This window comes from Triturus cristatus, chromosome 2_1 (assembly GCF_964204655.1).
Source record: "Triturus cristatus chromosome 2_1, aTriCri1.1, whole genome shotgun sequence".
NCBI classification, from domain to species: Eukaryota; Metazoa; Chordata; class Amphibia; order Caudata; family Salamandridae; genus Triturus; species Triturus cristatus.
The window spans coordinates 277,555,631-277,569,949 of record NC_140581.1 but is presented as its reverse complement, the minus strand read 5'-3'; the positions used below and the strand labels follow the sequence as shown (position 1 = coordinate 277,569,949).

Here is a 14,319-nt window from a genome sequence, read left to right as displayed (position 1 = left end):
TTTTGTAAACTAGACTCTTATTCCATCTAAAAAGGTTCAGATTTCGATATCTGCTCACTGGGCATGCTAGTTTACTTAAAGGCTCTCTGTCTGAAGGCGTCAACAGTCTATTAAAGCAGCTGATGTCAGCACGCATGGGTGCCGTTTATCCGTTGCTCCCCTCATCACTTCTTGAGTTGGACCATGCTAGTGTGGAGCTGCACGACGCCACCTACTGGCAAGCCGGAGTACTATTAGAAAAGTTTCTGGCTCCATCCTGACGCCTGGGAAATATTCACAAGTTGAGAAATCTATGTTTAGACTATCCGCCTGAAAGATCACTTCTCATAAGTAACTTTTTCATTTAGCATATAGCTATATATGTACACGATAAAAGGTACGCTACTTTTGAGAGAAATAGGGCTGTGAAATGGCCATTTTTTTTCCCTTTGGGCCTTCACTTATTGTTTGCAATAATTACACAAATATGTGAATGTTTCTCATGACAATAGGATATCGTAATGCTTTAATATTGCATCCTTCTTTTTTCCAACACTTTGTATGGACATGGAATTCGGTATACCTTTCCTTTGCGAATGTTGGCATTTGTAAGGAAAGCTATGCTAGATGTGCACTATATGCTTGTGAGTTACTGGTGCAAAATGTTTTCCCACTACTTGCAAGAAGGCATGTTTAGTTTCAGTGCAACTAACAATTATGTTAGAAAAATTGCAAAAACCCTTCAGACTACATTAACTCTAATAATTGTGAACTATGGCAAATGTTGTTAATGTAATAAAAATGTGTCAAACTACTGAAGAGGATTAAAAAACAAATATAGCTGCTAGCCGGCAAATTAAGCGTAGCGTGGTCCCGTATGCACTGTCCCTTCCTATAGTGGGCGCACTGAGGAGACACCGTGCCGTAACGGGAGTGGAGCTAATACAGTGGGAGGAGGCAGGCATCCTGACGGTTGGAGACCTATACAGCGAGGGTCATCTGTTACCTTTAGAGACTATGGCAGAGGACTCGGGTCTGCCGCAGGGTAAAATTTTGCTGCATGCAGCGGTGGTCTGCATATTGCAGATTGCATGGGGCAACATAGCACAGGAGCCGCCCACCCACTTAGTTGTGCAATATTTGCATGAATTGGGCACAGGCCGCCACCTCGTCGAATAGTTTGCTGGGTCACTGAAAGCACATACGGCACCACAGTTGAGCTCCCTATGTGCTCACTGGGAGGCTAATTTGCAGCGTCCCTGCACCGAACGTGAATGGTTGCCCATTCTTGAGGGTACCACCCGAATCCCGCGCAATGCAAGATTCCGACTTATTCAATACTACATAGTGCACAGAGCCTACTTAACACCGGCCAAAATAAATACAAATTGTAATCATACAGACCCAGGCTGTCCGCAATGCCGGGAGGCTGGGGTCGACTTGCTTCACATGATTTGGTCCTGCCCGGTCTTACAGTCCTACTGGAGAGCCGTTACTATGGCCCTAGCGCAGTGCACGGAGCGAACACTGGGTTGGTCTTGGGAGGTGTGCATACTGGGATTGTATCGCAGATCCGGTAAGCATAAAGTGAAATCTCGTTATATTGACTTGGGACTCATAGTGGCCAAGCGTTTGATCGCGCGGCGCTGGAAATCGCCCGACCCCTCCTGGTTCCTGGTTCCAGGCGTCGAGTGTAGCGCTGCATCGTGAGGATGCGATAGGTATCCGTAAAGGGCCACTCGTGGGGAACTGGGATGCCATCCTGACGGATTTCCGCAAAATCTGGCGGAGTCAGACTGAGGAGCCTAACCATTCACCTGAACAGAATGTGAGCTAGACTTGGGAAGCACGATTAGATTATAAGACCTATTCTAGCACCTACTCCAGATACGTTTTTAGGGTAACAGGCGCAAACCTTCCACTAACTATTGTCCAAATCAGTTAATACATTATATAACAGACAAATGTTGTGTAGTAGGCACCCTGTGGGATAGGGAACAGAGCAATTAATGCACATCCAGGTGCTGTGTGCAGACAAGCGAACAGACCTTGTAGTCGGCAGATATCAAAAGTGCTTTGTGTTGCTATGATTCAATGTTATCATTTTAAATATAGGAGTCAATGTGATATTTTATTCGTTATATCAATTTTGTGTTGCAAATAGCCTAATCCTATGTTCATCAGGTTAACAAACCCACACAAAAAATATCAGGCCTGATTATTGTACATTGACGTTTAATTCAGATATGTTTCACTAGAAACTTGGCCTAGGGGAAATAACTATATTGATCTGCAAATATACTGTTACTGTATTACCTGAATTGTATTGAAATATTACAAATATGAAAATCAATAAAAACACATTTAAACAAACCAAAACAATATAGCTGCTATATAATGTTTCCACTACGCATATTATCCTATTTGCAGGTGGCAGAAATTTTGGTGAAGGCATTTCCCAGCTCAGAAGCTGTCCGAGTGCCTTTAAGGGACAAATACCATTCTCTTCAACAGCGCTTAAGACACTGTATGGTCAAAGGTAATTTATATTATGTTTTCTGTATTTAAAGCCTTTGCTGTTTGTTTTGATCTGGTTATACCATTTGAGTTTCATTTTACTTTCTAAAGAGTACCATGTTGAGAAAAAAACAACAAAGCAATGTTGGGAAGAAAGTTGAAGCTTTTGAAGAACAGTAATAAACAGAGGGCATTGTGTGAAATGTTTAGTGAAAGATTACTTGACAAGCATTCAGGTTGTGTCCATGAGACAAAGGATTTAATTTCCCCCTTATTCCTCTTATGTTTTTATTTATCTATTTCTCTCTATAGATGTCTGACAAACTAGAGAAATACCCTCACTATTTGCACCATTCTGACAACTGGGCACTCATTGTACTTTGCTGATATTCGCTTTTTCTTTTTACCAAATCGCCTCATTGTTCGAAGTCCAAAATAAGGATGATATTGAAAGCCCTGGAGTTCCCTTGTAACAAAAGTTTTCAAACAGCCTTTATTTCTCAATTGAACCTAACAGGATAATGCCTAGAACAAGAATAAAGTTCTCCAACACAGCCACCATTGGTAACCTTGATAGGATGGCATCTGAATACCTGTCTTATAGACATTTAACCCTACCTTTAAATTGAATGTACAATGTCAAGGAGGCGAAGACACCACCAATAAGATCTTGTAGTGCCTTTCAATCCAAGGAACAATTAGATCAGTACGTTGACCAGAAGGGTAAGCCATGTAGTGGTCCTATTTGCCATTGAGTATTGTTATTATTGTTATTGTTAATTGGGATTTCTAGAGCGGATTATTACCGACAGGTCTCTAAGCGCTGCGAAAGGGCCCAACCTGGGCACATCTGCAGGAGTGTGCCATGGAAACTTGGCTTAGGTGGTGCCCCAGGCTTCTATTAAAAGGAGTCTTTTTAGTTTCCTCCTGATTGGGAGGATGACCGGTTCTTTACAAAGGCTAGCGGGTAGCTTGTTCCAAAGTTGGGGGATCATTGTGGAACAAGCTCTGCCTTCTTTAGAAGAGATATTAAAGCGGGGGCAAGCCAGAAGGCCAGCATCCGAGGAGCGGAGCGACCGTCCTGGCACATAGCTTACCAGCCGGTCCCTGATGTAGGCTGGGTCCTGGCCATGGATAGCTTTATGGGTTATTCATAGCCCTTTGAACATGGTTCTTTGCCTAACCGGGAGCCAGTGCAACTGCTGCAGTAGGGGTGTGGCGTGCGCCCGCCTCGGGAATCTGAAAATCAATCTGGCAGCGTCATTCATGACTACCTGGAGTTTCATTAGCAGCTTCTCTGGGAGGCCAATGTACAAGGAATTACCATAGTCCAGGCGTGACACGATCTTTGCTGATACTACCGTCCGGAGTGCCGTAAATAAAAGGAGGGGGGTCAGTTGTGGTAGCTGTCTTAACAGGCCCAGACATGTTCCCACCACGGAGGATACCTGGTGAGTAATAGAGAGCTTGGCATTGATTTTTATGCCAAGGCTCTTCACCACTTGAGCTGGTTTGGGGATAAAGCCAAGCTCTAGTGGCCGAAGGAGGTCGCACCAAGGATTGGTGTCCAAGGTGATTGCCAGGACCTTCATTTTATCAGGGTTAATTTTAAGGGAATTGGCAGTCATCCAGTTGACCGTTTACTTCAGAATGTTCTGCACCCGCCCGAGTGCCGTGGGGGAGTTGTCAATCTGGATGATAATTTGGGTGTCATCTGCATAATTAAAAACTTGGCACTCCATGCGGCACAGTGCAACCACCAGAGGCTAAAGATAGGTATTGAAGAGGAGGGAGGACAACGCAGAGCCCTGGGGGACTCCGCACGAGAGTGCACCGGTGTTGGACATCTGATCAGGCAGTTGGACCTGTTAGGATCGGTCTGACAAGAAGGACAAGAGCCACTGGAAAGCCGCCCCCTGGATGCCCAACTCAGAGATTCGTGTCAGGAGTTGGCTATGATTGACCGCGTCGAATGCCGCGGACAGGTCCAGTTGGACCCGGGCGCAGAGCTTCCTGTTGTTGGCCATGGTCCTAAGTTCATCTGTCACTGCCAGCATTACCAATTCTGCACTATGATGGGCTCTGAAACCTGCCTAATTTTTTTTGGAGTAGCTAATTTACCTCTATGTGGTGCAATAGGGTTTTCAGCACATACTGTTCCAGCACCTTTGCCAGAAAAGGGAGCTGGGAGATGGACCTAAAGTTCTTAAGGTTCTTTGAATCAGCCTCCGGTTTTTTCAGCAGGGGAATGACGCTCGCATCCTTAAAATTGGTCAGGACCTGGCCAGTTTCAAGTAACCGATTGAGCAGGCTGAGCACCTCGCACTCTAACCCGAGGAGTGCCATTCGAAACACCCTGGGGGGGCAGGGATCCGCTGGTGACTCTGATTTGACCCGGCCCATTAAGTGATTCAGAGAATCGTGATTTAGCTTTTGGAAGACTGTGAGGGGCTTGTCCTATGCAAGTGGTTTGGGGACCACCGCCGGAGAGCAGTATACCAAGGGGGTGTGGTCGATGTCCGTCAGGAGGTCTTTGACTTTAGTGAGGTAGTAGGACTGGAACTTATTGCAGTCTTCCAGACAGACAGGGGGCTTCTGTTCTGCTGTCTGCCTCAGCTCCTTTAAGATCCGAAAAGTCTCTTTCTGTTTGTTGTCGGCAGCCAGAATCCTAGACTCATAGTATTCTGCTTTCCTGGCTATAATGGTTTTTTATAGGCTGTCAGCACCGTTTTGTATTCGGACAGAGCCTCTGGATCATATGCTTTATGCCAGGCTCTCTCCGACTGGCTCAGGGTTTGTTTCTTCCCTCTTAAAGCCTCATTAAACTAGGGGGCCCCTTTGCCTATATTCCTCACTCTTTCCCTACATGCGGGGGCCACTTTACCAATGGCATTGCTCAGCCTAAGTGAGAGGGACTCACTTTCCTGGTCAAAGTTGCCCAGAGCAAGCCTCATTGAGGCTGAATTACGCAGGGTCCTGACAAGGTCATGTTCTTTTATTTTCCCCCCAACCGCGCAGCACTTTCCACTCGGGGGGAGGGTTGGACACTCGATCTGTGAGCCTTCTCCTCTAAGGATGTCCGCAATGTAGGTTTTTTAAGGGGGTGTTCCCGTCGGCTAAGGCCTGTAATTCCTCTGCAGAGTACGGGGGACGGGGACCAGGGGTTCTGGCCCCTGGCCCTGGTCGGGCGCAGATGCGCTTGCCTTAGGCACGCCCGCTGCACGCGTGCGCTGTGCACCTGCTCCAGCGTATAGATGTGTGTTTGGCTCCCCTCCCCCCCACCAATCAGCCCTGCTGTACAGCAGCTCAGTGTTCCAAAGCACTAGACTGCGTTTAGGTAGGAGCGGAAGTGCCGATCGGGTAAAGGAAGTGAGAATAGCTGGGCGCGCAAAATCCAGTTTAATCTCAACACAATGGTATCTTTAAAAGCAACACAGCAAGTACATCTGGGTAAGTTTAAAAGGTTTAAGAAGGTTTTAAAATTATTAAAAAGCAATATCTGTAACAGCGCCTCGGGCAAACCTCCACGGGGGGAGTACTGTTTATATTTCCTCATGATAGTCTCCCTTACGTTTCACCCTTCTGTCATATACTTCGACTGTATTCTTTTGGGAGAGCCCTCAATTCCACCTTTGCTAATTTTCTCAAGTCATGTAAATTGTTATTTTACAGTATCTGATTCATTTATGTTCAAAATGTGCATTACATTTATCATCTGTTTTGGTAGTTTTCTTCTCATCTAGATCATATATTCATATAGTTATTTGAGCAAATGGTAGTTGGGGTAAGCATAATAGCTTTAGCATGAGTGTGTAAGGGGGTTCTATTACTTCTCTTATCTTACATCCTGATAGTGTGCTTTATTTTCCTCAAAATAAGCGGTTTACAGACTACATAATAGCTGTTCACATCCCTCTTCATGTGAGAGATTCGCTTTTAAAGACATTCCAGACAAAAGAGCAGCATGGCTCAATGCTGAGTCATACGATGGCCTTTTGAGTTGTTTCTCATAACCTCTTTTCCGGCAATTACGTAATTTGGCCTTGACTCGCAGACAGGCCTACAAACTTGAAAACCCACAAAGTTCAGGTTACAACAGTATGTTGATTCTGTTGCAATACTAAACCTGCATTATGGCAGAATCTTTGATACTCAAAGATTAGGCATGTTGGGATCCTTAGTAAATACACTATATAAAACGTTCATTAGCATACTCTCACGTTCAACTTTAAGTGGTTACACTGCACCAGGGCCACGTTTATGCAAAATCCAATTTTAGAAGAAAATGAGCATGTAAAAGTCCATCCTTGATTTGTCTTTCCAAAATTCAAAGAATAATAGTGTTAATTCCTTAATTATCGTCAGTCCATTAAAAAAAATCATCATTTGGTATTCTTAACGGATCCAAAAACGTTTATTCAATCAATGTTTTTCATCAAAAGCAGTCAGCCCAGCCAATGTGTTTCTTCCCTACGGACATCATCAGGGCTGTAAATCAAAACGTATGTATCAATCATATGATGTTTGCTTTATAATTTACAAATATACAACATTATTTCCATTAATACAATAAATTGCACAAAATCCACCCACAATACTCCCTGCCTATATACACTCTGCTGTGGACTTCTGTCCTATAACACCTTAGTGACATATCAAAAAGGGTTTTATTTTATCTTGATACTCCCCTATTTATGCATGATCAACATCTCTAAATATTGACGTGCTTTCTCCTTTCTAGCCACACCCTCAATGCCTGTATGTTACCTTGTAATGCTTAGAAAACCTCCTGTATACCACCCTGTAATGTTTGAAAAAACCTCCCATCTATGAAGATGATGAAATGTATGACAATATACTCCCTCCTCTTTATTTTACTGATGCTGGCTTCTGTCTGAACTTGAAGTACATCAGTGACCTTGGATCATTACCAGATATGGCCCTTATTTCACTACATGGTCCTCCTACTGTGCAGAGTGCTTCTTTAGCTCTAGTCATAAGGAGATCTATTGAGGTTTTGAGGCTACTTCTTCCCACTGAGGAAGGAAAAGCAAATTTCATAGAGGCTGTGCTTAGCTCTATAAGTAACCATATAGGTATTCTGAAATTATGACGCTGATCATTTGCATTCCATTTTGGCTTCAACTTTGGGAGAACCTTCTGTAACAACAATAGAGCAAGGTACTCTATCCAAACCTCCACAATCTACAACTTTATGCACAGAGATTTAACAGAACCAGCTAAGAGACTTTGCCATTCTAATGGAAGTGGTGGATGTCTTTCTGGCTGCCTGTTGCCCTTCCACCAGTGTATTTTTGCAGCTGGGCTTGGTTTGGCACTGAGTTTGGGGAGAAACATGTTGACCCCTTGCTGGTGAGATTGTGTGATATTCTTTTGTTTTTTTTGTCTTTCACCTGACATGGCTTGGCAATGGCCATGGTTTTAAATGTTATTGATCTTCTGACTTTGTTTACCTGATCAGCCTTTGTTATTTAAATCACCTGATGTGATGCATTGCCTAAAAGGCTTTTACACAAACTCCCTTTTATCATGCCATAGTAGGACCTCAGTCGGTCCTGACCTTCCTGATATGACTTTGAAAACAATGTAATAATTTCTGAGTGACGCATGCGCAAGCTTCAGGCCTTGTCAGTTCAAACTCCGCACACTACCTTCGTTCCTGACGTACTGGTTCATCCAACATATGTATCCTTTTTTCTATGGTTGTCACCTTTCCACTATAGCTTCATCAATATAAATCCTTCACTCTGTAAATAGGGTCATCACAGTTCTAGTTCCTGTAATTCACTGGGATTCCATTATTCTCTCCATTGACTGCTTCTGTTATCCCACAATTTCTGGCCAGTACGCTCACTGGCAATACTTTTGACCCCAAATTTGTTTCACACTAAGCGCCCGATTTAGATTTTGGTGGACAGTAGTCCACCAGGACGATGGAGTAATTTACTATTCAACCCTGACGGATATTCTGCCCCGAAAATCTAAAGTTACAAGCTGGGCCAGTGGACAAATCCTAACATTGTCTTGAACCGTTATCACACTGTTTCCAGGCAGTGTTGCGAAAGTACCCTCCACTCTCACATAAACCACGTGCCAATTGGCATAGGCTGAATTCTACATCCAAGCCGGGAAATAAAAAATAAGGAAAGCACACACTCTGCTAAGCCTATAAACTTGCCACCTTGTACTGAGGGTCAAAACAACGGATTCAATATGAATCAATGACATTCAGTGGCACCTGATGGAGGTACTAGCTTGCATCACGTAACTAGTCGAGAACTAGTAGAACTAAGCATTGCAATAGCATTACATGGGAAAACCCATGATGCAAACACAGGTGTCACAATTCCTGACCAATGGCTTGGACATACACAACTCTGTACATCTGCATGGAAAAACAATAAGCATCTCGCATGGCAGGGAAAAACATCCAGCAATGGATAACTGGGAAAAACTAAATAAAGCTTTGGGTCTAGGTCATACTCAATCAAACCCATTGTCAAATTCCAATCAAGGCAGTATGAACGCCACAAAGGAGCAGCTGTCGATCATGTTCACCCTGAGTATGTTTCACGCAGGAATAAAGACCTCCTTAATAGAGGTAGTATCTTGCGACCTATAAACACATTACCAAGCTTACCAAAAGTAAGCCAAACGAGATAAAAGTTGTTGGCTTTATTAAATCAAGTAAGAACGGGGGCAAGGAATCTACAAACATGCTACAAACATAATCTGGTCAAGCTTAAAAGTAACAAATGAAATTCTTATCAATGTGAATAGGCTGAAAGCATGAGGCATCCACGTAGAATTTCTGAAACAGACTCTTACCTGTGTGTTTTTCTAGGGAAACCACAATCAAATTTGTTAGTAAATAAACAAAGGCTAATTCGAAGAATAAATCCAACTCTGAAAGCAGCAGTTGGTTCTTTTCAACCACTCCTGAGCAGGGCTGACTTGATCGAAATAAAAGTCTGTATTGCAAACAGTTTTTTAGATTAACATCTAGCATCTTCAATGGTAGGAATAGAATTGCTAACAGTTCTCACAAATCATAACTATAACTTCCTACCATTGAAAGGACCCACACTATTGGACCAATTAATCAATCGCCTCTAAGAATAGTACTAGTTCCCTAACCTCGGTAATTGGAAAGGCAGGATTGCTAAAAATACGGTGTTGGAACATAGCAGGTCTAAGGTCCGAATGGACGAAAAGGACTGGTTAGCTTTTATGAAACAGCAGTACATCTGTTGTGTACAAGAATCACCATTGATATTTAGCTTACCATATACCTGCAAAAAAGAAAACACAAAAAGACGGACCCATTTAAGACTTGGTCATGTGGGTGAGAACCGCCTCGGTCACCAATGCAGAAGCGACCCACACAATAACTAATGAGAATATACAAACTGTGGAGCTGAGGAACCATGAGGGGTCATTACATATTCTGGTTGTATATTTCCCCCCCAAGAGGGTGGGCTGAAGTTAAATCAGATGTACCGCTATTCAAAGAACAAATAATGGTACTAAGGCTTGCAGAGTCTAGAACGATCTCCTCTCAATATACTAATGATGGGCGCTGGCCCATCAGAAAGGAATGCTTGTTAGTATGTGGCGACTTTAATTCCAAACTTCACGCTCTACTGTTGGATACAACGTCCAAGGATGAAGATAACATATGGGACTCCAGTGGGGTAATTGCGGGCTGTGCTACCCCACTTTTTAAACCGTGTTGCTACCTGATTTCTTTTAAACTATTTTTAAAACCTTGCTGCTATTTTCTTTATTTTTAAACTGTTGTTGAATTTGCTGCTGAATAACCTGTGACATTCTAGCTGTGAGCTTCACTGTGACATTCTACCCGTGTGTTTCAGTACGAGGGGGAGCTAATATTGGGATCTGAGTGTGACTCCTGCACCGCTGTGTGTTGCAGGGTGTAGGAGGGCTGATTTCCTGCCTCGCATCTTTTACTTCACTTACCTGGGTAACACTGGTGAAGTGGGTCTTCTGCTTTCTTTCTGCTCGACGTTCTACGACATTAATTGCTGCCATTTTCAGCCGTCCCACTTGGGACACTTGTGGGCGCCATTTTGGGTCGGTGGTCTAGTTGTTGACCGACCGTCCTCGAAATCCCTACTTAATGGTAGCCGCAACGCGGATGCGCAGTGGACTCCAGTGGGGTAATTGTGGGCTGTGCTACCACGCTTTTTAAACCTTGTTGCTACATGATTTCTTTTAAACTGTTTTTAAAACCTTGCTGCTATTTTTTTCATCTTTAAACTGTTGTTGAAGTTGTTGCTGAATAACCTTTGACATTCTAGCTGTGAGCTTCACTGTGACATTCTACCCGTGTGTTTCACTAGGAGGGGAAGCTAATATTGGGATCTGAGTATGACTCCTGCACCCCTCCGTGTTACAGGGTGTAGGAGGACTGATTCCCTGCCTCGCATCTTTTAGCCCACTTACCTGGATAACACTGGTGAAGCGGGCCTTCTTCTCGACTTTGCTGCCATTTGGGTCAGCGGTCTAGTCGTTGACCGACCAGCCTCGACACACCTACTTAATGGGAGCTGCGACACGGACGTGCGCAGCGGGTGTGCTGCTTGTGTGCCAAAGGCAAGCCCGTCTGCGCCTCTCTGCGTCCGGACAACAGCAGCGCCAGCCATGATGCCCATTTTACATCTTCACCCAATATTGCCTGGTCTAGAGATCAGCTCTTAAACATGAATAAAGTGACCTGTCCAGGGATTGGCAAAATGGATCCGGCCACGGCTAGCCATGAGTATTGTTGTAACTCCTGTCTCTTCACACTGGTGGACACTGAAGGGAGGGTGAATGGCAGAGTAACCTTACTAAAGCCCCCTACAATACACCTCAGGGCCACGAGTACCAACATACAGGCCTGTTTGATAAATTGTAGATCCCTTCCCAAACACTCAGAAGATATTTGGCTCACTTTGAAGACAAACCCCTGGGACCTTATGTTTCTAAGAGAAACTTGATTGAAGGAGAGCTCTAACCCCGACCTAATGTTGGCAATACCTGAGGGTTTTTGGATGTCTTATGTCAACCGGGGTGGTAATAAGACAGGCAGCGGCATAGCTATTATCATGAAAGACGGCTGGGAGATCTCCTGTAGAAGAATCGAGCATGTAGGGATTATTGAGGCTCTGTTCTACTACATCAGTTTCTCACCCTCCTCATTGATGGCAGAGATCTTGGTATATAGACCTCCTGAGACCTTATCATGCCATCTGTTAGAGCTATGCCACACCATCGCAGATCTGTCACTGTAGTACACCAATTTTATGGTCCTTGGCGACTTCAACATCCACATGGACAATGGAAAATGTACTATGGCCTCTCAGCTGGCTGATACCCTGGAGAGTCGTAACCTGACGCAAAGGGTGCTCGCCCCTACCCATTTAGAGGTCCATATGTTGGACCTTATCTTTTCCAATGATCCCAACTTGAGAGTAGAGGCCTCGCTACCTCTGACTTGGTCGGAGCATCTACTAGTTCATTTCAGCATTATATGTGAATCCTCTGGCTGTAGTACCAGGCCAATATCCGCTAAAAGGAGAAACTGGCGGAAGGTCCCCTCTGAAACTATGGGATCCTTGCTCCAAAATGCACCCCCCCCCCCCCCCCCCACAGCTGATGGGTGATCCAAGCTGTGATGTATCCATTTTCAACCGCTGAGTCGCCTCCACCTTAGACATTTTGAACCCTCTTAGACCAGTTATATCTTCCAGGAAAAACCCTCAACCCTTGGTTCTCCATGGAATTACGAGCGGAGGAAAGTCTATGCAAGAAACTTGAATGCTTCTGGAGAAAATCCTATGATCCGGCTTCAAAATGCTCCTACAGAGCGGCTCTAAAAGATTTCCACAAGCTGAAGCGTAACACCATGAGGGACTACTATGCTAACCTAATTAAACTATCTGACAACTCGATCAAAGAAGTATTTAAAATTGTCCAATGTTTTACCAAGCCCATGGCTTTAGACAGCATAGTTTCCCCCTCGGCTACTCTCTGTGCTGACCTGTCTGACTTCTTTCAGGAGAAAATCCAACTGATCTACTCCTCCTTTCCCCCGGCTATTCCCTCTCCTATGTTAAATCCACTTCTGACCTCCATTGCACCTGGTCTGAATTTCGCCCACTTCTTCCGGAGGCGTCTCTCAGAGAGCTGCACAAATGTAAATCAGGTTCTCCAGGTGACCCCTGCCCGGCCAAATATTTTAAACTACTTGCTCACTGGTTCAATTTGCAGCTGAACCAGATCTGCACCTCCTCCCTGACAACTGGTATCTGGTACCTGGAAACAAGCATACCTCCTGCCTATTCTTAAGAAACCAGACGCTGACCCAGCAGAACACAAGAATTTTAGGCCTATTTCACTTCTGCTGGCGCCAGCCAAAATTCTTGAGAAGGAAGTTCAGAAGCAATTGTCCAATTTTCTTGAATCCAACAATCGTTTCTATGATTCTCAATCTGGCTTTAGATCGGGCTACAGCACTTTTGGAAGTTGCCGAAACAGTACGTGAGGCTGTAGACCAGGGCAGCTCTGTAATGCTGCTGCTGTTGGATTTCTCCGCAGCATTCGACATGGTATCTCATCAGATTCTTTTGGTGAGACTTAAACACTTGGGAGTGAGGGGAAAAACGTTATTGTGGTTCCAGTTGTTCTTAGAGAACCATTCTCTACAGGTATTTCTCTGCCCCCACGTGTCCTCCAGAAACCCTTTCTTTATGTTGTTCCTTAGGGCTCGGCTTTGAGCCCTCTATTGTTCGTTTATTTTACCCTCTTGCGACCCTAGTCGAGAAATGGGGAGTGAGAGTAGTCTCCTACGCTGATGACACTCAGCTGGTGTTCTCTTTCAACTTTAAGCAGTGCCTGATTAACATCTCCGCCTGGATGACTGAGAATTTCTTAAAATTAAACACCGAGAAAACAGAGGTCCTATTCTTCAATCAATCATCAACCCTCCGTCTGAGCTCTGGTGGCACTCAGAGCTAAACCTCCCACAAATCCCGGTGGATTCAGCCAGAATTTGGAGTTTAAATTTGACAGTGACCTCTCCTGTAAGGCTTAGATTCGCCAGGTCTCCTCGAAATGCTTCTGGAAGCTGAGACCCCTGGCAAGATTCCTTCACTTCCTTCCAATAGATAGCAGGAAGACAGTGGTCCATGCACTGGTTACGGCCTTGTTAGATTATTCTAATAGCCTTTATATTGGACTATCTGGTCCGCAGGCTGCAAATAATTCAAAATACTGCGGCCAGATTAATTAGGAAAGTGCCGTTCCGTCACCACATTTCCCCTCATTTGTGAAGCCTCCATTGGCTGCCTGTCAATAAGAGGATCGAGTATAAGGTACTCACCCGGGTTACTTGAGACAAAAACTATCTTGAAGACTGGGTTCTGAGATCTGATCACATGAAACTACTCAGGATTCCTTGCTTCTCTAAGGCTAGGATAGGCAGCAGAGCTTTTTCGGTGAGAGCTGCATCACTTTGGAATTCCATGCCTCTCCATCTCCGTTTGATTGAATCTGAACAGGCCTTCAGAAAAGCACTCAAAACCTGGCTTTTAATCTCCTGTAGTTCTCCCCTTTTTCTCCTCATCTTAGCGCCGGGACATCCCAGATGGAGGTAGCCGTGCGCTCTATAAATCTCACTTATTATTATTATTATTATTATTAAATCACTCCATTATACAAAGAGTACTGCGCTCAGACAAGGAAAGGCAACTTTATCTTTGAAACCTTAGTTGAAGGGGGATTACACCCACTGAATGG

General features: G+C 44.3%; 1 protein-coding gene across 3 annotated transcripts in view; it reads left to right on the top strand.

Moving 5' to 3' along the window:
- Positions 1 to 14,319, top strand: part of CPLANE1 (ciliogenesis and planar polarity effector complex subunit 1) — a 2,680,747-nt gene that overhangs the window by 874,886 nt on the left and 1,791,542 nt on the right. For all 3 annotated transcript variants that reach the window (XM_085631095.1, XM_085631092.1, XM_085631094.1), the window contains exon 24: positions 2,410 to 2,518. In XM_085631095.1, the coding sequence (XP_085487221.1) occupies positions 2,410 to 2,518 (109 nt within the window). The remainder of the gene's footprint in view (positions 1 to 2,409; positions 2,519 to 14,319) is intronic.